The following is a 25,267-nucleotide window of genomic DNA, read 5'->3' as shown; positions in this document are numbered from 1 at the left end:
ATTTCATATCACTGTGATCAGGGACAACTGAGCCGCTGTAAGTGTGTGTACAGATGGAACAATGCACAAAAATGTGTCCTGATGATGTGCAAATATGCAGTGTAATCTGTCCACATGATCAGGTTTACAGATTGTAGTAGTATATGTACAGAAATATGTGCAGAACATAAATGTACAGATGGAGGTAACAGAAACAGCAGTGACCACGCCCACTTGCCCTACGAGCAATGGGATCCAGCAGCAGGACTGTCGGACTGTCCCCTCGGCTGTTGGAGGTAGCAGTTAGAGTCAGAGCTAGCTGGGCTAAACATGGCTGCTGTACTGCCCGTCAGACCGCCTTGCGATAGCAACCCCGCAACTCCGGGAGCACAATCCATAAAGGTACCAGTTGTACTCTGCAGAAAACTACAGTAACAAAATCACGAATAGCTCTGTTTTTGGAGCTCTGCATGTGTGTTTGCCTAGCTAACGGCTAGCTAGCTAGCTAGCCAACCAGCGGCTAGCTTGTTAATGAATGACAACTGTTAGCGACGTTAGCATCACCCCTTTGTTTCCAACTGTGTGCTGAATGGTTAGCCTGCTAAAGTTGGCTAACTTCCTCCCCGCCGTGTTTACAAATAAAATTTTGTTTTGTTTTTTGAAATTTCTAAGCGAGAAACTTTAAATACTGTAACTCGTTTCTACGGGCGCCTGGGCAAAGCTAACCTGAAGCTAGTCAATGCCCTTGCCTGCCTCATTGGCAACTGTGTGTGTAAGCTCATGCTTTTGTTTTGGTTTTACACTGGTGTCATTTTGCGCGTCTACTTTCCAGAATCTCAGGTTGAAGTTATCTGCTTTGTGTCGCTAAAGCCCGAGTTTTAGTCATTTGGGCGCAACCATACCAAAACTCTTAAAGCAGGTACTGTTGAAAAGATTAACCAATTCCTCTGTTTAGAGCCAGTATCAATGTAGGGTGATGACATGAAAGCCTCAGAAAACTTAGTTGCAGTGTGAGTTTATGTGAGTTAATGCGGGAGAGAGCTGGGATACACGGGTTAGAGGTGGAAGGAGGCAGTTACACAGAAGTCCTCAGCAGTGGTCCTCCACTCCAGTCCTTGGGGCACAGAGGACTGCTGGTTTCCTGTTTTGTCAGGTAGTTTTCATTCTAGCTGTCAAATCAGGTACTGCTTCGACCTGAGGCAACAGGTGAATGCAGTTAACTACCTGGCAGAATAGAAAATCAGTAGTACTCTGGTATCGGAGTTAAGGACCACTGCTGTACAGGGCAAACCCAAGGTAAATCCTTTTGTATGAGTGGCCCCCATTACAGACTGATTAAGATTAAATGATTCAGTAAGATTCATAACGTCAAAAGCAAGTGCATTTGAGGGGCTGCAAATGTGTACCAGGGTGAGACAAAATGTGCTCACTTCAGATTGTGGGGTGAAAGTTTAAAAACTCCTATTCGTGCCTCAGGGTGATGTTGTAAAGCTAGTGTAACACAGTACTTTTCAAGGTTTTATGGTTCTTTACCTGCCTTCCACAGGGGAATGCAACTGAGGAACCTATTATGTGGGCAATTGTCTATCCATGTTACTGTTTCTGATTTTCACATGTTGGCTGTATATGTTTTTTCTGCCTCTACAGGAGGATGTAACAGAGGAGGAGTCCAACGATGGGAGCCAGCCTCCCAAGAGGAGGAGAATGGGTTCTGGGGACAGCTCCCGGAGCTGCGACACCTCCAGCCAGGAGCCTGGGTGGGTTGGCTTTGTGCTTGTCATGTCGCTTAGCAACTTGGCAATGTGCTCGCTTGAAAGCATTTATAGCAATTTGAAGTTAAGTTAATGGTGCTGGATTTCAGTATTTGTTAAAATGCCAGTCGCTGTAGTTAACCTCAGAAAACAAGTTATGTATGTAGGCTACATCATTTTTTTGGTGTCTTCCTGCAATATTTCTTTGGTACGGCAAGGGGAAAAAATGTCATCGTCTAATTTTTTTTTGCGTATTTGATAAAATGAACTGTTCAGTTTTATATTTTTAACTGTTCAAATATATGGAAACATTGTAACTATATAATGGATATTAGAAGAGATATTGGGGTGACATCAAACTTTAGCAAAAAAGTTCTGCCATCTGATAAACTTAAAAATCATAAAACTTAAAAATCTAAAGATGTATCAAATATTCTGTCAAGAAAGTACATGCCAGGATTTCACACAGATTTAGCAGTGCTGTTACTTCCTGTAGAGAATGTTACAAAGATAATCTTTGTCTTAATGACTTTTGTTGAAACTAAGACAGTCTTAATGATAACTTGACTTTGGGAAATGGCTGGTAGAGCGGGTAAACTTGGAATCCACACAAAAAGGCAGTGGAAAAAAACGGTTCCCAAAGGGTCAGAGAAACATGAAATAGAAAGGGTGGGAAACCGTATAATGCACAAACAACAGATGCATTTGCTACAAATAGTGCTGAAAAATTACAAGCACTTCAAAGCAAAAAATGAATACAATTAGGCTTGGTGGGGCAGCTACTCATTTGCAATGCGTTTCAAGCTTGGCGCTCTTCCTCAGGCAGCATGAGCTTGCTGCCATTTTTTGCTTTGAAGTGCTTGTAATTTTTCAGCACTATTTGTAGCAAATAAATCTGTGTTTTGTGCATTATACGGTTTCCCACCCTTTCTGTTTCAGAGTGGGTAAACTTGCCAGACAAGAAATGTAACTAAAAATGTATCTTTAAAAGGCTTACTCTGGTTTCAAACTTCAATCCCTGTTTTGTCCCCCCACCCTTCCAGTCCAACATATTTCCCAGCAGAGAACCTGACAGAGTACAAGTGGCCGGCAGACGATACAGGAGAGTACTACATGCTGCAGGAGCAGGTCAGCGAGTACCTGGGAGTCACCTCCTTCAAGAGGAAGTACCCTGGTAAGATTGGAGGAAAGAGCTGAAACAATATCTATTAAAGTGACTGAGGATGTGCTCATTACACTTTTTGACCGCCACTATTGACTCTAACTACATGTTGTTCTCTTATATAGATCAAACATTGCACATACAGTAGATACTGTACTTATAAGTTAGTACAATATGTAAATGACGTGCAGTTATTTCAACACAATTAACAAGCTGTGATTTAGAAACTTAAAATCCAATGTTGTCTTCCAAATTAAATTTCCAACATACCCAATGTGACTGTTCCATCAACCTGTGATATTACTTAGTCCTTTGTCTGTCTTCGCCACCAGCAATAATTGGAAACTGGTAAAAATGACCCCTTGAGAAAATGATCTCAGAACAGAGGGAAAAAAATAATTGGGTTGTGCCGTTTCAAAAGCTTGACTCCCAGATTCTTCTCATTGTTCTGCTGATGCTATAGTAATATTTTACTTTCTATTTCTGTGTAGACTTTTAGAGGAGCGATATTCTTGTAATACTAATACTGCTCCATTTATCTGTGTATACGTGGAGAGGAAAGACCTGTCTCACAGTAGTTGAATTTGTTTGCTGTAGTACTGTTGTACTTATACTGTTCTCTTTACCTGTATGCTGACTTGGAGAAGAACGACCTGCCTGACGCTGTACTTCAGGCAGTAATACTGTTTATTTTTCACCCTGTAGACCTGGAGAGGAGAGACTTGTCCCACAAAGAGAAGCTCTACCTGCGTGAACAGAATGTCATTACTGAGACACAGTGCACTCTGGGTAGGAATCATCCCTAACACTGTCATACCATTTTCATAACATTGTACACAAAAGCATACCAGTCGATTACACAAAAGCAGAGCACTGCATTCAAAGTTGTAATACCTAGTCAGGCACCTTGTACATGTGATATACTTGGCGAGTAAAATTTTAGTCTTTCTATTGGAGTGATGCAGTGAGAGTGTGCTCACTTGTGTGAATGCGTGTGTGTGTTTCCAGGTCTGACAGCACTGCGGAGTGACGAGGTGATAGATCTGATGATAAAGGAGTATCCCACCAAACACTCCGAGTACTCAGTCATACTGCAGGAGAGAGAGAGGCAGAGAATAGCTAAAGAATACTCTGTAAGTATACACTCATACACACACACACACACACACACACACACACACACGCACACACACGGTTTCTCTGTGAAGATAGCTAAAGAGTAAAGTATTTCTCCCCACACTACACAATAAAGATTCAGTATGTATGAGAATCAGTAACAGAATTACAGGAACATAAATAACAAAGTTGTACACATTTTACACACATACAAAAAGTCCTCAGAACTGTGTAATGTACGACTGACTTTAAATGTAACATGAAGCCTTTTCACATTAGTTTATCATTGATAAATCAATGATACTGGCGATAAAACACTGTTGCTTTAGTCAAATTCAGGAGCTCCAGTACTCTTGCTTTCATTTGGGACAGACACAAGGGAAGTTTGCGTTGCTGACAAGGTTTACAGTAAAATAGAGCAAATGTGGATGGAAAGTAGCACACAAAGGCCTGTAGAACATAGTGCTGATGGTTGCTGTAGCATTTCATTTTACTAGGATGCCTTTAATGAAAAACGTACACATACCATCTTAAACTCTTTGTCTACTGACTGTCCTTTCCAGCAAATGCAGCAGCAGAACCCTCAGAAGGTGGAGGCCAGCAAGGTTCCTGAGTACATCAAGAAGGCAGCCAAGAAGGCTGCAGAGTTCAACAGTAACTTCAACAGGGAGCGCATGGAGGAGAGGAGAGCTTACTTTGACCTCCAGACACACGTAGGTCCAATTTACACAGTGAACTCAGCGAGATTATACAAGGGTTCTGTAAAGAGCTCTAAAGCGGTCTGTGCATCACTGGCTATGCTTATGTACACAGTACACATTTTGTTCTTAACCCGGTAAGTAACCAGGTTTCGGGTACGCATGCAAATGTCACAACTCTGTATATGAGTGGGTAAGTTTGTACTCTAATTATGAGAAACCTGGTTAAAATGCCTGGCCTATTTCCGATATGAAATGGGTCACTGTGGTATGTAAACATCTTCCTCCTTTCCTTTTATCATCATCTGCACAGCGTTATGGGTATATTTAGATGCCAACAACAAACATAGCACAGATTATTATTTAGATCATATTTCTTCTTCATGTATCAGAACTAAGATAATATTGCTCATTCAGAGAGGGAGGGGGGAGCGACTCGAAGTACAAGATGTGTAAAACTGTGAACATTAGTCAAGAATCTGTACCAGTAGATGCATACGGCCAATATGTTGAGCACACATAGCCTCGCCTCTCCATGTGATGGAATCAAAACCAGTAGTGTAGAATTTAATGTTTTCTCTTGAGCAGCCTTGAGATTTAGTGTGTTTGTTTTGTTGTCCTAGATTATCCAGGTGCCCCAGGGCAGGTTCAAGGTACTGGCTCCAGAGCTGACCAGGACGGGGCCCTACCCCGTCGCCCTCATCCCGGGGCAGTTCCAGGACTACTACAAGAGGTACATTATCTCAGATAATAATATTTCTAATACATTTTAACATGCTTTTCATTTAAAAAGACTAATGACACGTCTCTTACCTCTTGCATGAATTTTCTTTACATTGGAAAGGTGAATAGTTTCCCGCTAAATACTTGTCACAACAATTCATGTCTCACCATGGCTTGAGAAAGATTTCAAGGCCAGCAAACATAAGGTTATTGTGCTTGTTTAAAAAGGGAAAGATGAACTGAGGATAAATGTAGCCATACAGAAAAATGCTATTGCCTGCATGTTTTTCTTTTATATTCTAGGTAATTACCAACAAGATGTGTTACCTTTTCCTAAGTGTTAAGCTGTGGTGTGTAATTGTGTAATTGTGTGTTCTGGATGCTCTCTCTCTAACAGGTACTCTCCCAACGAGCTCCGTTACCTGCCATTGAACACGGCTCTGTTTGAGCCTCCTCTGGATCCAGAGCTCCCCGCACTGGACTCCGAACCCGACTCAGACGATGCTGAGGATGGCAAGGACGACAAAAAGAACAAGAACTCATCTGTAAGACAGCAGGCTGTGCAACAACAACAGTAGTAGTCGTTGTAGAAGTCTCCCATCATGCCTCTATCCTGCATTACTGCTGTTTATGAATTACTGTAATTGGTTGCAAGAAATACAATCAGCGCCTTGCCTTATGCTTTATTTTACAATTTCAGTTGCCCTGACAAATGGCTTATGCCAGACTTGTCTTGCCGATATGTGAAACTAGTGTACTCCTGAGCCACTAAAAAGAGGACTAGACAATGATGTCATGACATTACAAAAAGTCATATTTCATGGTATCAGCATGGCTACCATTCATAAATCGAGGACATAAAACTTATAGAAAGTACAACAAATATGTCTTGAATGTCTGTCACCTTAAGCAACAGATGCCTGCTGGTCCCATGTCATTAACTTCAGCAAAACATGACTCAGCTTTCTACATGAAAAGACCTTAGTGCACCCCATCCAACACAAACCCCTTTTCTTTCACTGTGTCTCCCTCCTTATCTGTTCCTCTGCAGGACAGTTCTTCAGGCAACACAACAGACGTGGAGAGCCAGGAGGGAGGAGGAGGGCAGAGCCACAAGTCCAAGGCCAAGGACCGGACGGCCACGCCAGGCAAGGACGGCACCCAGCGCCACTCTGCCTCCCACAAAGCAGCCGCCACCCCAGGGTACAAGGTAGAGGACAAAACCACCTGAACTCTCCTCCAACAACAGCAGCAGCACTTTTCTACCCCCTCCTCCTCTTTCTACTACTACCACTCCCTTACTCCATCCATCCCTCCACCCCTCCCTAGCTTTCTTCACTTTGTTCTCCGGCTTCTACAGTTCGACAGCACTTTGAGCTGGGACAACCTGGTCCACACACACACACATACACACACACACACACACACACACACACACACTGGGGGTCCTGTCTGCAGTCAGTGTTTTCCTGGTTGCAACATGGCTTTTTTTCCTTCGTATCAGACTGTGAGCAATAAGAACATTTTAAAGGAACAGTTGACTTTTTTTTTTTTCACTGCACTTTTTCACTTGTTTTCCCTGAAGACAATTTTTGAAGTTTCAAATTTTTAACTTTCCTTTCGAATGTCTTCAATATACCTCTTGTCTGCCCCCACTTGTCAAAAGATACTTCTAAGACAAGTAAGCGGATATTTTGGCTGCTAGTTTCTTTGTTTTTTTTCCGTTTTAAAGAAGAAAAGTTTTTGTTATTATAATATAGATATTATAAGCTACATACATTTTGTGGTAGCTTTGAAACAATAGTTACTGTTAACACTAGAGAATTTGAACGTTTATATCTGAAGTGTGGAGCACTTAACTCTAATGTTTTGAGTGTATTCTGGTATAATTACAATATACTGTGTGTTTTTACGCCAGTAATGTACTGTTAATCTGTTTATAATTATCAGACAGTTGTTTGATACGGGCCTTACTGGACCCTATAATGTTATCTTGGAGAGATGAGGACACTCTGACCCTATTCACACTGCAGCTGAGCTGAGCTACAAGTAGTCTCTGTTCTGTCTGGATTTGGACTCCACTGGTCTGGCCCACGGAAGCTTACTTTTCTTTTAACATCACCCTTTCTTGGCACAGCTCTTGCAATTATTTTGTTAATGCCATGAATTACAAGTAATGTTTTGAGGCAGTGTAGATGGGAAATTGTGCCAAATCTGGGCAAACCATATTTTTTCAGTCTACCTCTTGTTCCTTACGGCCCACTGTGCTGTCCACATTGATTTTTGTCTCTTTTTCCAATCCTTAACCCTGCTGAAGACAATAACTATAATTTCCAATGCCTTAAAATGTTACACTGGTATTTTCACATTAATGAGAATATAATGGACCCAGGTAAGTCCAGTGTAGTTCAGCTCAGCTTCATGGTGTGAGCAGGGTCCTTTGCCAGTGTCTGTTTAAAAGGTTTGCCAGTTCAGTTTGTATTTGAGTTTGACTTCCTCTCAGTGTCTGTTCTCTACGGAGGAGGGGGTAGACGTGGGGATCTAGCCTACCTTGTAGTTAAAGACACCAACACCAATCTGATGACCATTATTCATCAGATAGGTTTGCCTAACTAAAATATTGCATGGCTCTGGGCCTATCCAGCATTAGCTCTGGGACCAAGGCTTACGTGGCATGTTGGGTGCCAAAATTAACCAGAATTGGCCAGTAACAAACCCATAGTACATTTTGTACTTGAGTACAAAAGGACCTATAAATATAAAGATCTTCAAACAGTTCTATATTTAAAAATATACATTTCTTAGTATTGAGAGGTCATAAGGTATCGTTTGGTTAATTTGTGTCCCCATTAAATCCGCAAGTTGCCAAAGTAAAATGCCCATAGAGTTGAAACGTGCCCGTCCCCTTGTAAATTTCCTATTCATTTTCTCAATAGACATTTCCAAAAGTTTTACTGATTTGTAATGATTTTTGTCCGTGTGCACACTCTTCTACTATGTCTAACAGCAAAATGGAGGAACGGTGAATCATCGATACAGGTTGCTAGCCAGCTAACATTATTTCGCTCTGGTTTCTATGGTAACGGTGACCTCTCTAATTGGTGGGAACTCACTAAAGCTTGTGGATAGTGTAGTATTTCAGAAGCAGCTCAGGAATAAAACTTGAAGCAAGTTGAAATCAGATTGACTGATGGCTTCTACAGGAACATTTATAGTTGTTTCACAATCTCATAGCTGATGTATGTCTACCTTACACTGCTAAAACATTATGGTTAATAATCAGGTTCCCCAAGTGAGAAATGAATGGGAAATTTACTTTCGGTACCCGATGCTTCAGCTCTGCAGCCTATCTGTAGCATATCTGTAGATGGAACATTATGGGGCCTAAAACATAAAATGTATTTATTATTTATGTGCAATTGCATAATATGGCATTAATTACACAAACACCAACTGCAAAATATTATATTTACTATCAGTATTTTAGTAAATTGATGATTAATATTTCTGCCCTTGTCATTGCTATTAGTGTAGCTGAGAATGTGTGGTGCTGGTTTGATCCCCAAGTGTAGTTTCATGTTGTTGGAGAGCTGGGAATGTTTTGCATCTTCTGTGTCAGACATGTTGGATTTGAGGGCCATGGTTACCATCAGGTGTCACAAGAGTGGGGGTCATCAGATACACACACACACTGCCCATATAGGTGCTGGCGGGGCACAGCTAACAGGTTAGCATTGCTACCACTCTATTGCTACCAACTGCCCCGAAGTTTTATCAGTTCTTCACATTGTAATGGTCTCTCGACAGCAGAGACAACCAGTATGTTAGTTGACATAACTAGTGACAAGAAAAGTATAAATTAGATGTTTAGACCTTGTAGTCCATTGATTTAAAATATGTGGTTTGGATGGGAATCTACTAGCTGTGGATGAGTGTGTGCCTCTTTGTGTGTCTCTTTGTGTGTATCTATGAGTTGCTTTCATGTGCTTCCCCAACTGAATTATACATAATGATTGGCCCAAAATGGCCGCATACAAGAGCTGTCAGATTATGTGAGAGCAAACAAGCAAGCAGGAAGTATTCTGATAAAAGGTTCCCTTTTAAGTACATGAAATGTTTCTTGCATTGACAAAATTGAGTCAGTTTAGAATTTTAAGTGGATCCAGCCCTATGAATTGCTCGTTTTGGCTTTCGCTCTGTGGATTGTCAGGGGTTGAGGAGGCAGTTTGATTGTGCAGGCATCAAGCACTTTCAATTTGACAATTTGTGGTCTGGATGAGGATGCCAGTAGAAACTGTTTTCATGTTCCCACATGCTAAAGCAACTCTTTGCTATTGTGAACAGTCAGGAACTATGTAGAAATATCATTGGCACAGGGGACGATCTATTCACTAATGAATTCGGGAAAGTAGCGGGGTCAGAGCTATGAATTGCTAAATTCAAAGGGGAATGCATGGTTGAATATGTATGTGTGCATAGTGAATATTTATGAAAATGAATACGAGCAATTCATGGGGCTGCATCCCAGCCCTTCCCTCTTGTTGTTCCCCTCTCCTGCTGCTGTCTTTTCTCTTAGTTTAGTTCTCTGCCTTGTTTCTAGTCTCGCTTTTGCTAAACCTTGTGCTTTATTAACCCATACTTGTGTACCTATGGCCCTCTGTCTAATCTGCTCACTCCTGTCAGGGGACATTGTAATGAAGGATGTCACAGCTTGTCACTGAGGCTTTCAAAGTAACTGGACACAATGTAGGCTGAATAAAAACACTTCAACATTTCTTGGCTTAGAAGCAACGTAAAAACAAGGTACATTTTGTTAGATGAGCATACATCACCGCAAAACATCAGTTATGGGGATAACAAAAATTGCTTTCTCTGACATCCTGCACAAGGTTAACTCAAATCATATATCTTAAATCATATTCTTCAAATTAATACAATTTCAAGTTTTCCTTAGCTCCTTCAACATTTCAGTCGCATTTTAATTTTATTTTGATTGCACAGTATGACTCTGTAGCAGGGGCTAGAAACTCTAGTTTAATTTTACCATATATATATATACATACAGATATGTGGACAGATTTTAAAGTTTTAAAGTGTTAAGTATATAGAATGATCCCCTGTTGACTTGTGTGACTTCCTGAGTTGAATCTCCCCCAACTTCCCCATCTTTCTGCTCTGGTTGGTTCTTTCCTCTCTGACCCCTGTTGAACTTGATGGTATGTTCCATAGGAAGCAACCCTTGAGATGTCCATATTTAGATACCGCAGTTCAAGAGTTGAAATAAAAGTTTCAAACTCATAGAATGGACAGAGAAGTGGTGATTGTGTCCAGCATCACATTAATGATTTGCTCAATTTCCAATGTCATCAGTTGTTTGTCAATTAGCATTGATTATTCTGACATGATAAATAATGGGAAATGTAGGGTATATTCATAAATTGGCATTCTGAGAACCAAAATGCAGTCTGACTCTCAGCTGACCTGTTGGTATGTACACGGCACTATCAGACCTCCTGCCAGTAAACCTGCTAGCAAGCAAGCCGCCACTTGACAACAGTGAAAATAAGTCTGGCTCTCTGACCACAAATGCCAGTCTACATGCTTGCAAGAGAGTCTGCTACACTAAACATGCCTTTATTATAGTTGTCACCTGAACCTTAAATCCCCCTGGTATTTTACACACATTCTGTTTTCCACCAGAGGCCCAGTAACCTGTGGCAGCCTTTCTGCCACATTGACTGTGATTGATTTTGTAACCATAAACACCAAGTTTGCCACACAGTAAAAAGTATCAGATCGACTTCAATTGCATCAAAGTCAAATTCGATAACACTGACTTCAGCTGACTTCACGTCAGACCGAAGTCAATCTGATACTGCTTAGCGTGCACCAAAGTCCCTTTTTATACAGTTATTTTTTCCCTGCAGTTACCAGACTCTAGAAAGGCACAGTGCTAGACCAGGAGAGAAAAACATTTTAATTTAGATTCATATATTTGATCTAGTCAAGGTTCGCTTGATTTATCATGCCAGATAGTTGTACAGCCCCAAAGTGGACACATCCTTTGTGAGACATGATAAATGAAGTGCTCCTTGTTTTTACTTTTTGTTTTCAAGCATTAAAAATATATAACTACTATTTTGCCCATGACTACAGGATACCCATTTCTGATTGGTTTTTATAGCATTATTCTGCCCTTGCAGCCTAAGGTCATTCCCAATGCTATATGTGGCATTTGCCAGAAGGGTAAAGAAGCCAACAAGAAAGGCAAGCCAGAGGCTCTCATTCACTGCTCCCAATGTGACAACAGCGGTAAGTTCAAACAATGATTTCAAAGGATAGTTCCCTGTTTTTATAAAATACTTAGATGGTTCTTTGGCCTAATTTTAGTCTAAGAACCAATTAAAAAGGAAATTATTATGAAATTATTTAAATTCCTTGTTTGGTTCTCTGGTACTTGCTGCATAAACAGCTAAATTTAACCACCTCTAATACTAAGTGAAGGAGGTCATAGGAACAACCACAGAATGCTCACATTTTGGTCAAATTATCCTCATATAGCATATATATATTTAAATAAACAAGAATAGATATAGAATAGAATAGATATAAGCAAGAATTATAAAACAGTTGAACTCTCATTCATTTAACATCAATGGTGCTTAAATTTTGCTGATGATTTGAGTGGTGAATACCAGAGAATTTTCACCTGATCTTTAGATTATAGTTGGGCTAATGAATCTTCCCAATTTCAGACAAAAAAAAAAAAAGGATTTGTCCTTTTTAGCATGGGACAGTCAAGTTCATTTCATTGTGTTTTTAAATAGAGTAACAACTGAGGCCTTCAGATGATGAACCATATAAGTATGTTTTATATGTTCAGGCAAGTGAAGTGTTCACATTGCCTCATCTAAAGACTGTATGTGTGTTGTTTACATTCATGGTTTCAGACAGTAAAGGTTGTGTAATTTCATGTGATTCAAAAGAATGTCAGTTTAGTTATTCATCTGAAGGCTGTCTTGAACATACCTAGGCATTTTGAATTTTAGTGTTCTGTTTTCATTAACCAGGCAGTTGTCACAATATGGGGAAAAAGGTTTGGCATTGGCGCTTCAGGTAATCACAAAAGCAGTTAGTTGATAGACAGTCCTGATTACCACTAATGGGTACCAGGAGGTGCTTGCTAGTTTGTTAGCTTGCAATTAGCTATATCTTTGATTTCAAGAGTATTCCTGACTATGCTTCCAATTCATTTTTATGGCAGCAGAACACCAAATATCAATACTTTTTCCCATAATGTGGTAAGTGCCTGCCGAAGGAAACACAAGACTAAAATTCTAGATGTCAAGGTATCTTTTTAATGGTGTGTCATGCAGTGTTAGTGAATACTATCCATCCCTTAGTTAATGAGAGACTTAATGTGTTAGTGTTAGTTGAAGTTGTTCTGAAATGAGAGGGATGTATCTTCACACGTCTGTGTTGTTCTGTCTGGTCTGTTTGTCCGCGTGTGTCTCTGTGCATATGTGCAATGTATTTATCTCTGTCCGTCTGTCACGGTGTGTGTGTATGGCTGCTTGTCTCTGCCTGTGTGCATGCACGTTTGCGTATGCCTATGTGCTTCTGCATGTGTGTTGTGTTTTTCCGTGTGTGTGTGTGTGTGTGTGTGCCTGTGTGTCCATAAACCCCAGGCCACCCGTCTTGCCTGGACATGAGCGAGGAGCTGGTGAGTGTGATCCAGACGTACCGCTGGCAGTGTATGGAGTGTAAGACCTGCACCGTGTGCCAGCAGCCGCACCACGAGGACGAGATGATGTTCTGCGACAAATGTGACCGGGGATACCACACTTTCTGCGTTGGCGTGGACTCTATACCCATGGGTGAGTGTTTTTTTCAAATTCCAATTCCTCAGTTGAATTGGAATTGATGCGTTCATTCATGAATTGACCCCAACCCTGTTGCACACACAGAATTGCCACTGCAGTCACTCTTTCTCATTCAGTTTGTTTGCCTTTCTGTCTTTCACATTTGGTGCTGTATTTCTTCTGCTCTCTCTCCTTCCTGTAAGGTCTCATGCTGTGTGTCTGTTTGTCCTCAGGTCTCTGGGTGTGTGAGGTGTGTGAGAAAGACTTCACCACACCCAAGAAGAAGGGAGGAGCCAAAACGCCCAAGAAGTCCAAGTCGGCTCAGAAATGACCGACGGCATCGTTAGCCTGGTTCCCTTTTAAGGGTCAGCACACACCACAAGACCTCGACCAGATTTTGCCTCCATCCTCTGTTTCCAACCAAATGCAGACTCATAAGCTATTCAGTTGTAAAAGATCAGGGTGGAAATTTAACCTCAGTTTTTCTCATAGGCTTTCTTGAAGCATGACTACCTTGAAAATTTGTTTAGGATACCAACTCTGGTCTGTAATTTTTGGGATTGACTGAAACAACTTAACACTCCCAACAGCATATAGTAATAAACCTTTAAGTACCAATCAAATCCATTACATTTAGTGAACTATTGGACTCACACCATCAGTTTTGGCCATTGGACAAACAAGTTTGGAATGTGAATGTAATTTATTTTCTCCATTAGAGAGATCTAACATCCTTCTATGTGTGAAAAAGGCAAAAAAAATATTGGGGAAGTATTATAATGATTCCCTACTGTAGCCAGGTATCTGCTATCCATTATCAATATCGGTACATTCCTAATCAATTAGTCTTAAGAAACTTGTAGTGTATGTCTACTGTACAGAACCAAACTAGGCTTGCTTGTTTGTTATTTGCTATTAACTTTCAACCAAAACATTTCTGTGATCCTTAACGCATTTTGTTACCACTCAATAAATTGTTAGCTGGAGTTTTTTTATTTTTTATTTTTCCAGATAAACTAATGGTGCTTTTGATCCTTTGTAAGTTGACTGGTAAGCTCACTTGTTTTTGTACTGTGACTAGTGGCCTGACTTCCACCACAGAAACAAACAGCGTTAGCAAGAGCGTCACTCAGTTTCTTTGAAAACATAACATTTCTGGGATTTTTTTGTATCTTGTACACATTTTATGATTTATCAGCTGGGCTACATTTTGTATTTTTATTTAACTTCTATTTAATTAGGCAGGTCAGTAAAGAACAATCTTATTTAAACAAAAGTTGCCGGTGATCCTGTGTAATGAAGCGTCGTCGACCCTGGTCACTGTGCAGAGTGACTGGTGACAAACCAGCACCTTGGTTCAGACAGCTGCAGACGTTTTCTGGTTTTCTTGTCAGGCTTGACCACTACAACGATAAAGTGTCTCACTTTACACATGTTGGTTTCTACTTGATGAATGAGTGGTCAACCATTCAGTATTGATTTATACTCAAGATGTATCCACTCACTGTAAGGTGCTTTGAATTAAAGTATCCACCAGCTCTGACCAATTAACCGATATTTCTGTAATCAGTTTGATAGAAGTTTTTACATTTTTTGAGCTTTGAAGTTATTTTTATCTATTCTGTATTGTCCTGCAATGAACAGGTTGATCGTGTACTGTGTATATGGAATATTTGTTGCTAATGTCAAAGTCACTGAAAGGTTCTGATTTTTTGTTTTTTCAATAAAAGCCTTTTTTAAAATGACTTATTTCACATTCATCCCTGAACTGCCCCAGGCTGTATTGTACCACGTTAGAGGGTTCCACTCAATTTAGTAATTCATGTGTTCATTCTTCTAGTCAGGACTATCCAATCTGTATTTATGAACATGGAAAAACCTCCTAAATCAGTGACCAGTGGATTGCTTAACACAGGTTTGAGTCTTTGTTCTCTGGTTTCTGGCTTTTGGATAGAGTTGATGTTCAGAAATATTGACTGAACTCGCCTAGACCATAGGAAGAAGATATTGCTTCATTATTAACTGTCATTGAAATTAAACATGTACTGTAGTTGAGGGATACCAAACTTTCATGCCAAGAAAGCCTCCAAAAGATATGCACTACACCATGAGTGAGTGAAATTACAGTACAATTAAACTATATCTCATATTGCTGGAGATTTCAGTTATTAGATTGGATTAAATATGAAAATTGGGGTTTTCAAAACTGATAAATGAGATTCTGATCATTCAGATTGGGATTTGGATTAGGTACTCCTACCTTTAATCAAGTTTCAAAGTTTCTCAAAACTTGAAGGCAGAATCAAGACAGTTCTGCTGCCAAAAGTCAGGATAATCGTGATCCCACTGCAGGATAGATTCAGAGTGGAATTAGAGACATGAAGGGCATTATTACTTTTTCATCTAGTTCACGCATGTCTGATCCTGGGTTGCAAAAAACTTGGATAATTGGATTGTGATCTAGAGATCTATGAGGAACGGCCCTGAAGGTCCCCAGACCCGACTTTGGGAACCACTGCTCTGCACTGTACAGCCTGTGGGGGGCGCTCACTTACAGAGGCAACTTGATAACGCGGATGTTGTGAAAGTAAAAGAAGAGTAGGCTGCCATATTGCAGTGATACAGCGAGTTTACCTGACCAAATTTAACACTGTTGAGGTTTTGTGATAGCAGAAACGATGCTTTCCACGCAAGCTTTCGGAGATAATGGGAAGATGAAAGAGTATCATTATACCGGGCCGGTAGAGCACCGGTTTTCGCCATACGCTTTCAATGGAGGGTAAGTATGACTTGCTGTTGCCGGCTAGCTAGCTGTGTTAGCTAGCGGGTTAGCTAACGATAGATATGCTAGCTGAATCAAATCAATAGATAAGTTATTGAAAAGTGTGTGAACAGAGCTCTGGGTTTCTCATATCCATCATGAGCCATCAGTTGTTCTTGAAATGCTAACATTCATTTAAAAACTTAAAAAGTAAAAAAAAAAGCATAACGTTAATGCAACTGCTACTCTGTTTCGGTTTCAGATCTGTAAGCTCGGTTGTTGCATTAGCCAATGAGGTAGCCGTTAGCAACTGAGAAGGACAGCAACACATTTCTCTATAGCGTTACTTTATGAGATTAATGAGCCAGTTTGTGTTGTGTGTTTCAGGACTGTACTTGCTGTTGCCGGGGAAGACTTCGCCATCGTAGCCTCAGACACCCGTCTCAGTGAAGGCTATTCAATTCACAGCCGTGACTCCCCAAAATGCTACAAGCTGTAAGTGTGCACCATCATCCCACTGAACTGAATGACGGATAGCAGACTGTCAGTTATGAAGAAGGTTTACCACGCCAATTGATCTGTAACGCTAATCTATCATCCTACATATTTTGTCATAACTTCTGAATGAGTTCAGCACTGTCTTTTCATTGTTTCCAAGCAACACAGCCTTATGTGTTCATTTTGTCCCCGTTTGTCATGTGGTCTTCAGCCCTTGCCGTGTGAGTCTTCAAACCCCATGTAAAAAAACATCCTAGTTTGCTATGTAGCACCCATGCCTTTCTGAAAGACAGGGGGATCTCTGTTAGCACATAACTGATAACATTTACATTAACACAGTATTCCAGATAATAGCTAATTTCCAGCAACTATTTATGTGCATATATGAATCTTCATACCTTGATCACAAAGATTACCATGGAAAACATTGGGCTGAGGGGGTCTTCCTACTCACTACACCACCCTGCTACTCTGATATATGATGTTGAATGTGCCAACTGATAAATGGAGGACTGGCGTATCCTGAATATTAAACAGCATATTGGTTTGTATGTAAACATACAGTAGACATTACTGGTACACACCAGCCGCAGCTATACTCCAATGCTCCAGGTGTTTTTATTCACTATTTGAGTGGATGTTTCAGTTTGTACCTACATGGTGCTTAGCGTGGGACATTGGTGCTCAATGACTAACATGGGTGTACACACTACACCCGTGCTCCTCTGTTAAGGATCAAATGATATCCGAGAAGAAAAATCACTTGTCATCATTACAAGCCACAAAACACCTGATTCATGATGTTCATTGCTGATTGAAGATTATGCTACTCTGACCATCACTGACTGTCTGTGTGCTTCTTCTTCTTCGTACAGGACAGACACCACTGTCATTGGCTGCAGCGGTTTCCATGGTGACTGCCTGACCCTGACTAAAATCATTGATGCCAGACTAAAGGTGGGCTTGTCTGGCAAGGTCTTGCCTTAACTTCCTTTTACTCTGATCCTCAAATTTAATTAGGCGTGTCATCTCTCCCCGCCACATTCTGCTGACTAACTGTCCTGCCCCTGCATGCGCTACCAGTGTTACAGGTGATGTAATTTTTACTAACAAACAGCAAGTCGACTAATTTCCCTGCCTCTCTGTCAGATGTACAAACACTCCAACAACAAGATAATGACCAGCGGAGCCATAGCAGCCATGTTGTCCACCATCCTGTACGGCAGGAGGTTCTTCCCCTACTACGTCTACAACATCATTGGAGGACTGGATGAGGAGGGTAGGTACTTTGAAATCAACACTGCTGGTAGTAAGACTAGTAATGCATTGTATTGGTAAGGTACTCAATCACACATCATTGTTGGCAGAAATATCCACAGAAAAGCAATATGTTTAGGTTTTACCTGTCTAGTCTACTGTGAATGCAGTCCTTGTTTTTTCTGAACTTCATACAATATTATTCTACATGTTTAATGTAGACTGTGGAACAGTCCACCGTTTTGGCCTTCAACCAATAGTACTTTAGGCCATCCTGTGTAGTATTGTTGTAATGTTTTGTAAATGTGGTTTTATCATTGTTGTCTTTCTAGTTAGGTTGGAGAGCGACATACTGCTACAGTCCCAGTGGGCTCTTTCTTAGGACTGTATTGTCTATAGAGGTCCTATGTGATGGGTTTTGTCATGTTTTTTATCATTATGATGATGTGAATGTGAAGCAGGGTGTTGCTGGATAAATAAAATGTATAATCTAGGGGGTGTTTTACTGTTTTAACTTGATGGGCTGTTATTTATATATGTATTGTGCTGAATTATGTCACATAGTTATGCTTGTATTACTGTTGTTGTGTCTCAGCCTTGGCCCAGTGTAGAGCTTTTACTGTGTTGTTCTTGTAACACATTATTTTACTTTTGTAATGTAGGCAAGGGAGCAGTGTACAGTTTTGACCCAGTGGGCTCCTACCAGAGAGACACCTACAAGGCTGGAGGATCGGCCAGTGCCATGCTTCAACCACTACTAGACAACCAGGTAAATGCACACTAATGGTGCCATACTGCAGCCATTTCTAGACGCTAATAAACTTGCACCATGTCGGTGTGATTGATGAGAACAGTTTTTCCATGTTGTTTTCTATTAATTCCCCTGATGACTTTGTCTTTTCTTACCTGTGTCCTCCATATTTATCTCTCTGTGTCATTTCTGTCCCCAGATTGGTTTTAAGAACATGGACGGTGTGCAGCATGTTCCTCTGACTCGGGAAAAGGCGACCCAGCTGGTCAAAGACGTCTTCATCTCGGCCGCAGAAAGAGATGTGTACACCGGAGACGCTCTTCGGATCTGTATCATCACCAAGGAGGGCATCGAAGAGGAGACTGTCCCACTGAGGAAGGACTGAGCAGGGAAAGACATATTCCCTCTTTCTCTGCTTTCCTCCTCCCGCTATTCTTCCCATTTCCCCATTGCTTTTTCCCCTATACATCAAGTCTCTTAGAATAGGAGTGTTGATCTGAGGCTAGTTTTCAGGTGCCTAAGTCAGGCTTTCATTGGGGTTGTGATTTTCTTTTTTTTTCTTTTTTTTTTCCTTCACAACCTATATTCATTTAAAATGAATATTCCAGTTTTCTGCTTTCAATTAATTTCCAGCTTTTTTTGCCTTTATCACATCCCTGTTTCATGTCCGGTGACCTGACCAGTGATCCTAGATCAATACTCCTATTCTTAGGATGAAGGAATCAAGCAGGAGACTTTCCACTCAGGAAAGACTTAGGAGGGACTGATATGTCCCCAAAAAAACTTGAGTTTAAAAAATGTTAGTGCTACTCAACAAGATAGTCAAGCACACCTCAAGTACTTAAAATATGTGGATAAAAGGTTTTCAGGTTGTTTTTTTTTGTCCAGGACTGCTCCTCCCTCCTCTGTCTTTGCCTTGCCTGGACTCTCCCTCTGTTTGGATTTTTCATTATTTTTGGAAGGATACGTACTCTGCTGTTCTTTTTACATTCTTATTAAAGAATAAAAAACTGTTGGAGTTGTTCTTTTTTTACCCTTGTTAATTGCAGTGTGAGCACACATGTACACTCCAACCTGGGACTGCTAGTGCTACAGAGCTGCTGCTCACACTGTTGCAGTGGCAGCAGTTTACTAGGCCTATCCCCATTTGTTCTGTGTGGACTAGTGAATCTTGGGAAGAATTATGAAGACATTTGCCAATATCTTTACAGCGATACATCGCAGGATTCTCCTCAGGAATTTGTGACAAGGTGGTACTAGGATGCCGTTGACAAGTGATTAAGTGGAAGATCGACTGGTTGTTTCTCATGGGATTGCAGGAAACCCTGCATCATAAGGCCTACTACTATGTGTTACCTAGACTTGTGTGTATCTGACCTGGGTCAAACAGTAGCTGTTGGGGTTGCCCCATGAGGGCAATTCAGATAGAGTTAGGTAAGTTGTTACTCACACAAGTATACTGATTTGATTTTCAAGTACTTATGTCCTATGTTTGGCTAACCTACCATAGTGGCACCTAACTAGGCTAAAACAAATCACAAAGTGTTTGAAAATGCTGTTTGCCTCATTTCTGCCCCATGCAGATGTGAGGCAAATAGGTTTTAATAAACCTTAGATGCCTTATACAGAAGTTATATACAACAGTGGGCCATATCTTGCAACTTCAATCTACTGACTGCAAACCAAGGAAGTATTACAGACAAGTTTCCATATGTCTCCCAAAGATGCCAGTAATGTGATATCTAGGGGCAGAAATTTAGAAAACCAGAGATGAAGAAGCTTTAATTGCTCTCCCCATATCTGAGCTAAGCTTAGCTATTAGCCTTTATGCACGGTGCTTTTCTAGGTTTGTCCTTATGGGTCTTCGTAGTACAGTAGCTTTGCTGTACTTTATTTACAAATGTGTTGCGGTTTCTGTCACTTAGTGGTCGGAAAATCATTTGTTGCAGCCTTAATTGGAAAAATTTGAAATTACAAAATAAAGTGCACAACCAAATTAAAGCCTGATTACTCTTCTTTACTGACTGACCATTCACTGTGAATGGCTCCACAATTTGTCAGTTTACAATTGTCCAGTTTCTGTTCCTTATGGAGAGCCACTAAATCTGTACTCTGTAATGGACGTGATTTAATGATTTAATGTAATACAAAATACAATACTTTAGCAAAAACGTACTTAAGTAAAAGTAAAATTACTGACTTTAAAAAATACTCAAAAAAGTACAAGTACACATAAGAGCTACTCAATTACAGTAACGTGAATAAATGTAGCTAATTAATTAATTAATTACTTCCACCCTTGTGGTCTGTAAGCTCAGTTTCAATGGAAATATTTATTTTATTATATCTGAGTATGTAAAGGATTCCTTGATTTCAACCAATAGGAGCTTTTATTGGGGATAAATGTGTGTACGTAAACACGCTCAATGATGACCACTCATCTTTTTCTTACTCATTTGCACTCTATCATCTCTATCAAGTCCATCATCCTGGTGTCGTCTCTGTCCATGTCCCAGTTCTGAGTGCTGTATCCAGAGCTTGTGTCTTCTCGCTGTTGAGTATCTTTTCCTCTTCCCATAAGCCCGTCCTCTGAAGAGGTTGGCTGGTCTACACTCACTAGAAAAAAAGAAATGATGAAGTTATTTTAATTTCATATTAATAAGAAATGATATATTCTGCATCTTGATCCTACACGAAGAACTGTAGAATACCTTATTCACTATCTAGAAGACTGTGTTCTGTTTTTTGTCATTTGAGTGAAAGCACTTGAAACTTGGCCTTACTGGTGGGATTTGTGAACTGAATGCTTCTCGCTGTTTTCAGGTGTGTGGAAAGGTAGCTCTTAATGTCCACCAGCAGGAGTTCTCGCATTTCCTTAATCATCTTTTCCATCATCCTTCTCTCCCTCGGGGTATATTCATCCTCATCTTCCCCGTCCAGAGGGTCACTCCATCTTTCACTGCAGTATGTTTCTCTGTGGATCTTGGAGATAATGTTGCTGAAATACTGCCCGGTGTTTGCTTCCACCATTTTGTCTATCCCCTCGAGCAACTCTTTGACTTGTGGGAAATCGTTGAATGGTGTGTCACTGAAAACATGGTATCTGTTGTCACACTTCTTCACCAGCCACTGAAGGGCCTTGCCTTCTGTCTCAATGTGAGTCTCTATGGTTTCCCCTCGCAACTCCTCCCCAAAGGTGAAGAGCACCATGGCGTTTCTCCACATCGTGTCAGAGACACAGGCCAGATGCTGCTCCATGGCAACTCTGTGCTTCTCTGTGAAATTGTGTCTCAAATTCACAACGATGACGAATGCGTGTGGCCCGGGTGGCAGAGAGACAGCGCCTCTGTGATTACTTCTGGCTTTTGGGGGAACCGTGGGTCATTGGACCATCCTGTGTCAACAACCAAGAGAATCCTATCATCAATTATTTTTGTAGTAGCAACACATTTGTTTTTCTGTTCATTATATTCTAGTTTTGCCATAGTTTTTGCTGCAGTGGTCTTCCCGCTCCTTTTCGCGCCAAGCAGCACAAGTCGCACCTCACCGAGTCGATGTGCTCTCCCCTCCCGGAAGATAGCGCTGTGGGCGCGTTCTTTAGCAGCATCTTTCTGCTGTCTTTTGTGTGCCCTCTCATGCAGAGCTTTATTCATCTCCTCCATACTCGCTGCAATAGTTTTGTCCATCCTGTAAAACACGTGGATGTGCTGAGATGCCAACTTTTCAATGCCTTCAAGAAGATCTGTGACCTGAGTGCTGCGACCCTTGTTCCTGTTATTGAAAAGGAAATACCTGTTGCCGCACTTTTCAAGGAGCTTTTGAAGGCTTGAATCTTTGTTTCTCATGAAAGGCCCTACAGCTATGTCCTGCATGATGTCAGCTCCTGTGAAAATTACAATGACATGTTCCTAGGCCCGCTCTCCAAGTAGCCCCATGTATCTCTGCATGTAGCTCCACTGTCCCGAGGTGAAGTTTGCCAGGTTCATAACCAAGAGGAGAGCGTGAGGTCCAGGGGGGCACTGACAGACGCAGTTAACTATATTCTGCTCTGGCGATATCTCTGTGGCGTTTTTCTGCCACCCGGGGGTGTCAATCACCACTACTCTCCTTCCTGCCACCTCTGCCTCTTCCCTCTGGTACTTGGCTGTCCATTCTCCAAACTTAGCACTTCCCAGGATGGTGTTGCCTGTTGAGCTTTTGCCAGCTTTATGCCAACCAAGTAGCACTATCCGAAGCTCCGAGAAGCTCTGATCTTCACCTACGAGGGAAAAAGCGCAGTTTAGTTTATGCTCTCAGAAGGGATGTGATATTTTCTACCTAACAGTTCACTGCTGTTATGCTATTTTAAAGGACATGTCATTTTCAAATTTATTCATGAGTGGAATTTGAGACAACATAGCCTACATCTTTTGTTTGCTACTAGCAGCTGCATATACTGTATATAGAAACTATATGTGTTGCTATTCACACATGCTGTATGTGTGCTGTTCTCACACATGGGTTGAAATTAAAATCTAATAATATTACAATTAATTAATAATAATAATAATAATAATAATTCAATAGTGTAACAGCAGTCAATTGTTGTGTACCAATGTTTACAGGGTGCTACTATATGTTGCCATAGAATTCACTTTGGTGTGTCTGTTAATTGACCTTTCTAGTAGTCTATTTCCTTACACTAACAGTTATTAACTTATGTCAAAATAATGTCAATGTCCTTTTCTCACTGATGCCAATGCATTTGTTTATTTTCTTCAAAGCTTTATGAATGGTTTGGCTAGGTCCCAAGGTCCCAAGAAACATTTTTGTCAATGTCAATTACATTAATCGAGAAAGGGTTTTTGCTGGACAATGGCAAAATGTTGCTGTTGCTAAGATGTCGCTAAGATAAGTATGCAACAAGTAAATGGCTTTACATGAATGGTAAAAGGAATCAAAATACTTGCATGCTTCAGGTTTTTCATAAACCACATCCGGATTCTGGGCCACAGTGTTTTCCATCAGCGGCTCCTCGTTCTCCTCAGAGATGTATTTTACCTCCTCAGAGTCCTGCATGACGCTGTGTTCCAACAACATATTCTCAATCTTCCTCAGCAAATCTTCAACCTGCTTACCATCTTTTCTCTTTGCATTGTTGAATACATGATAATTATTCCTACACATCCTCATAAGAGAATGCAAGGCCTCATTTTCCTTATGTAACATTCTACGGTTTGGTTTTGAAGACAATTTCCAAAGCTGAAAAGCACCATGGTGCGCCCCCACACTGCGTCCCCCAGAAGACTGAGGTGGTCAAACACAGAGTGAATGTAGTCTCCTGTGATTTCCATGTGCAGAGGGATCAGCAGCAACACAGCGTCTGGGGCAGGAGAACTGCTGCTGCTGATCTCCTGCTGCGTGGATCCTGCGGTGTCCTGCAGTGAGCGGTCCGTCCAGCCGGGTGTGTCCACCACTGTCACCTGTCTGGATGAAAGCAACGACAAACACACCACTGCACTTAGATTTGACCTTTTGTTTTTCTTCATCAAGCACAACATGAGGAAATGTTTTTACATTTGCCTTCACTGAAACCCAAAGATTATTGTTCCTACTGATTTTAATTAGGAATGCTAACAGGCCATTTTCAGGTAACTGAGGTGCCTATATGGCTGCATCCCCTCGAAGACTGACACTAATCATACTCATCCTTGATAGATGGGGAATTAAGTAGATATCTCTGGGACCGCCCTGGGCTGGTTCTCACCTGTCCTATAAATCAGAATATTTCAGTCTATATTGGTGAATTCATTAATTAATTCTTTGGTCAATACTATTCTCTGTATAAATGTTGTTTTCCCTCCTCAGCTGAATCACACAGTAAAAACCAAGCGTTTAATGACCAAGTGTTTCATGACTGTCTAGCTGATGTCAAGGACCCAAAACTTCCTTCAACAAAATTTGGACATTCATTCATGTTTAAACTTTGAGCAGCGTCTCAAAAGATTCTGGGATAGCAACATACTTACCTCTCTCCACCAGAGAGGACATCGACTTATAAGTAATCAAGTGCAGGTTTAACTTAAAAATGGTTCAAATACAATACTCTGTACAGCACCTGCAGTAGGCCTAATTCAGCAGCAACCAGACTAATGATTGAAAGATAGCGAGAGCATTCCAGACACCTGAAAATGTTTCACATATTTGCAACCCTGAAACAGCTGATATCTGCCCAGGACATACAGTCTGTGACTGAGATAAATTGAACCAACCTTCCAGCCACCTGAGCATGTCCGCTCACACACCTGGAGCTTCTCCTTCCCTGAAGAAATTCATCTCTGCCCAGGATGGTGTTGCCTGATGCACTCTTCCCTGAACTGGCCCATCCCAGCAACACCAGCCTGAGGGCTGAGGAGACAAAATCTCATTTTGACAAAAAACATACTCTGTACATCAGGTTGAGGGCTTTTCTTCCAACATATAGAATGATAAACTGACCTTTCTTTGAGTTGAAGCCCCCTTCTGCCATCTTTAGCTGCTGTCCTGCACCCTTGCTCCAATCAGTGCTGTACAGATTCAGTGCTTAACAATGCAAACAACTTCTGATGAAAGTGAAAGACTTTCTAGTATGTGTGTGAATGTATAAATTTCTAGTCAAACTGGTTTTCACAAACCACACTCCCACATCTTCCTTTGTAGCCTTATGATAACAACAAAGAAGAACGAAAAC

The 25,267-nt window shown here is 40.9% G+C and overlaps 4 protein-coding genes across 5 annotated transcripts; 2 read left to right on the top strand and 2 right to left on the bottom strand.

Annotated features, from left to right (window-relative positions):
- The first annotated feature begins 271 nt into the window (after window positions 1-271).
- Window positions 272-15,036, top strand: phf10 (PHD finger protein 10). 2 transcript variants are annotated; one of them, XM_071909427.1, is made up of 12 exons: window positions 272-381; window positions 1,627-1,736; window positions 2,774-2,904; window positions 3,598-3,681; window positions 3,901-4,025; window positions 4,572-4,721; window positions 5,330-5,439; window positions 5,827-5,974; window positions 6,481-6,639; window positions 11,639-11,741; window positions 13,118-13,306; window positions 13,525-15,036. In XM_071909427.1, the coding sequence occupies exons 1-12, from the start codon at window positions 310-312 to the stop codon at window positions 13,620-13,622; spliced, it is 1,479 nt and encodes a 492-aa protein (XP_071765528.1). In that variant the 5' UTR covers window positions 272-309; the 3' UTR covers window positions 13,623-15,036. The 2 variants fall into 2 exon arrangements, with proteins under 2 accessions (XP_071765528.1, XP_071765527.1); XM_071909426.1 differs by having other exon boundaries at window positions 11,633-11,741.
- An 854-nt stretch (window positions 15,037-15,890) lies between these two features.
- Window positions 15,891-19,573, top strand: psmb1 (proteasome 20S subunit beta 1). Its single transcript, XM_071909412.2, has 6 exons — window positions 15,891-16,070; window positions 16,440-16,547; window positions 17,426-17,507; window positions 17,700-17,829; window positions 18,470-18,576; window positions 18,758-19,573. The coding sequence occupies exons 1-6, from the start codon at window positions 15,970-15,972 to the stop codon at window positions 18,941-18,943; spliced, it is 714 nt and encodes a 237-aa protein (XP_071765513.1). The 5' UTR covers window positions 15,891-15,969; the 3' UTR covers window positions 18,944-19,573.
- A 1,339-nt stretch (window positions 19,574-20,912) lies between these two features.
- LOC144539397 (GTPase IMAP family member 5-like) lies at window positions 20,913-23,637 on the bottom strand. The gene is made up of 4 exons (XM_078284086.1): window positions 23,508-23,637; window positions 22,536-22,816; window positions 21,342-22,466; window positions 20,913-21,174 (listed from the first exon to the last, which is right to left on the bottom strand). The coding sequence occupies exons 1-3, from the start codon at window positions 23,635-23,637 to the stop codon at window positions 21,855-21,857; spliced, it is 1,023 nt and encodes a 340-aa protein (XP_078140212.1). The 3' UTR covers window positions 20,913-21,174; window positions 21,342-21,854.
- A 73-nt stretch (window positions 23,638-23,710) lies between these two features.
- Window positions 23,711-25,066, bottom strand: LOC144539396 (GTPase IMAP family member 4-like). Its single transcript, XM_078284084.1, has 4 exons — window positions 25,036-25,066; window positions 24,810-24,945; window positions 23,811-24,024; window positions 23,711-23,716 (listed from the first exon to the last, which is right to left on the bottom strand). Exons 1-4 carry the CDS (start codon window positions 25,064-25,066, stop codon window positions 23,711-23,713), a joined length of 387 nt encoding a protein of 128 aa, XP_078140210.1.
- Between the last annotated feature and the right edge of the window lie 201 nt (window positions 25,067-25,267).

The sequence above is a fragment of the Centroberyx gerrardi genome, chromosome 1 (assembly GCF_048128805.1).
Source record: "Centroberyx gerrardi isolate f3 chromosome 1, fCenGer3.hap1.cur.20231027, whole genome shotgun sequence".
Lineage (NCBI taxonomy): Eukaryota > Metazoa > Chordata > Actinopteri > Beryciformes > Berycidae > Centroberyx > Centroberyx gerrardi.
Note: the sequence above shows the minus strand (reverse complement) of the source record. Positions and strands in the feature narration are given on the sequence as shown.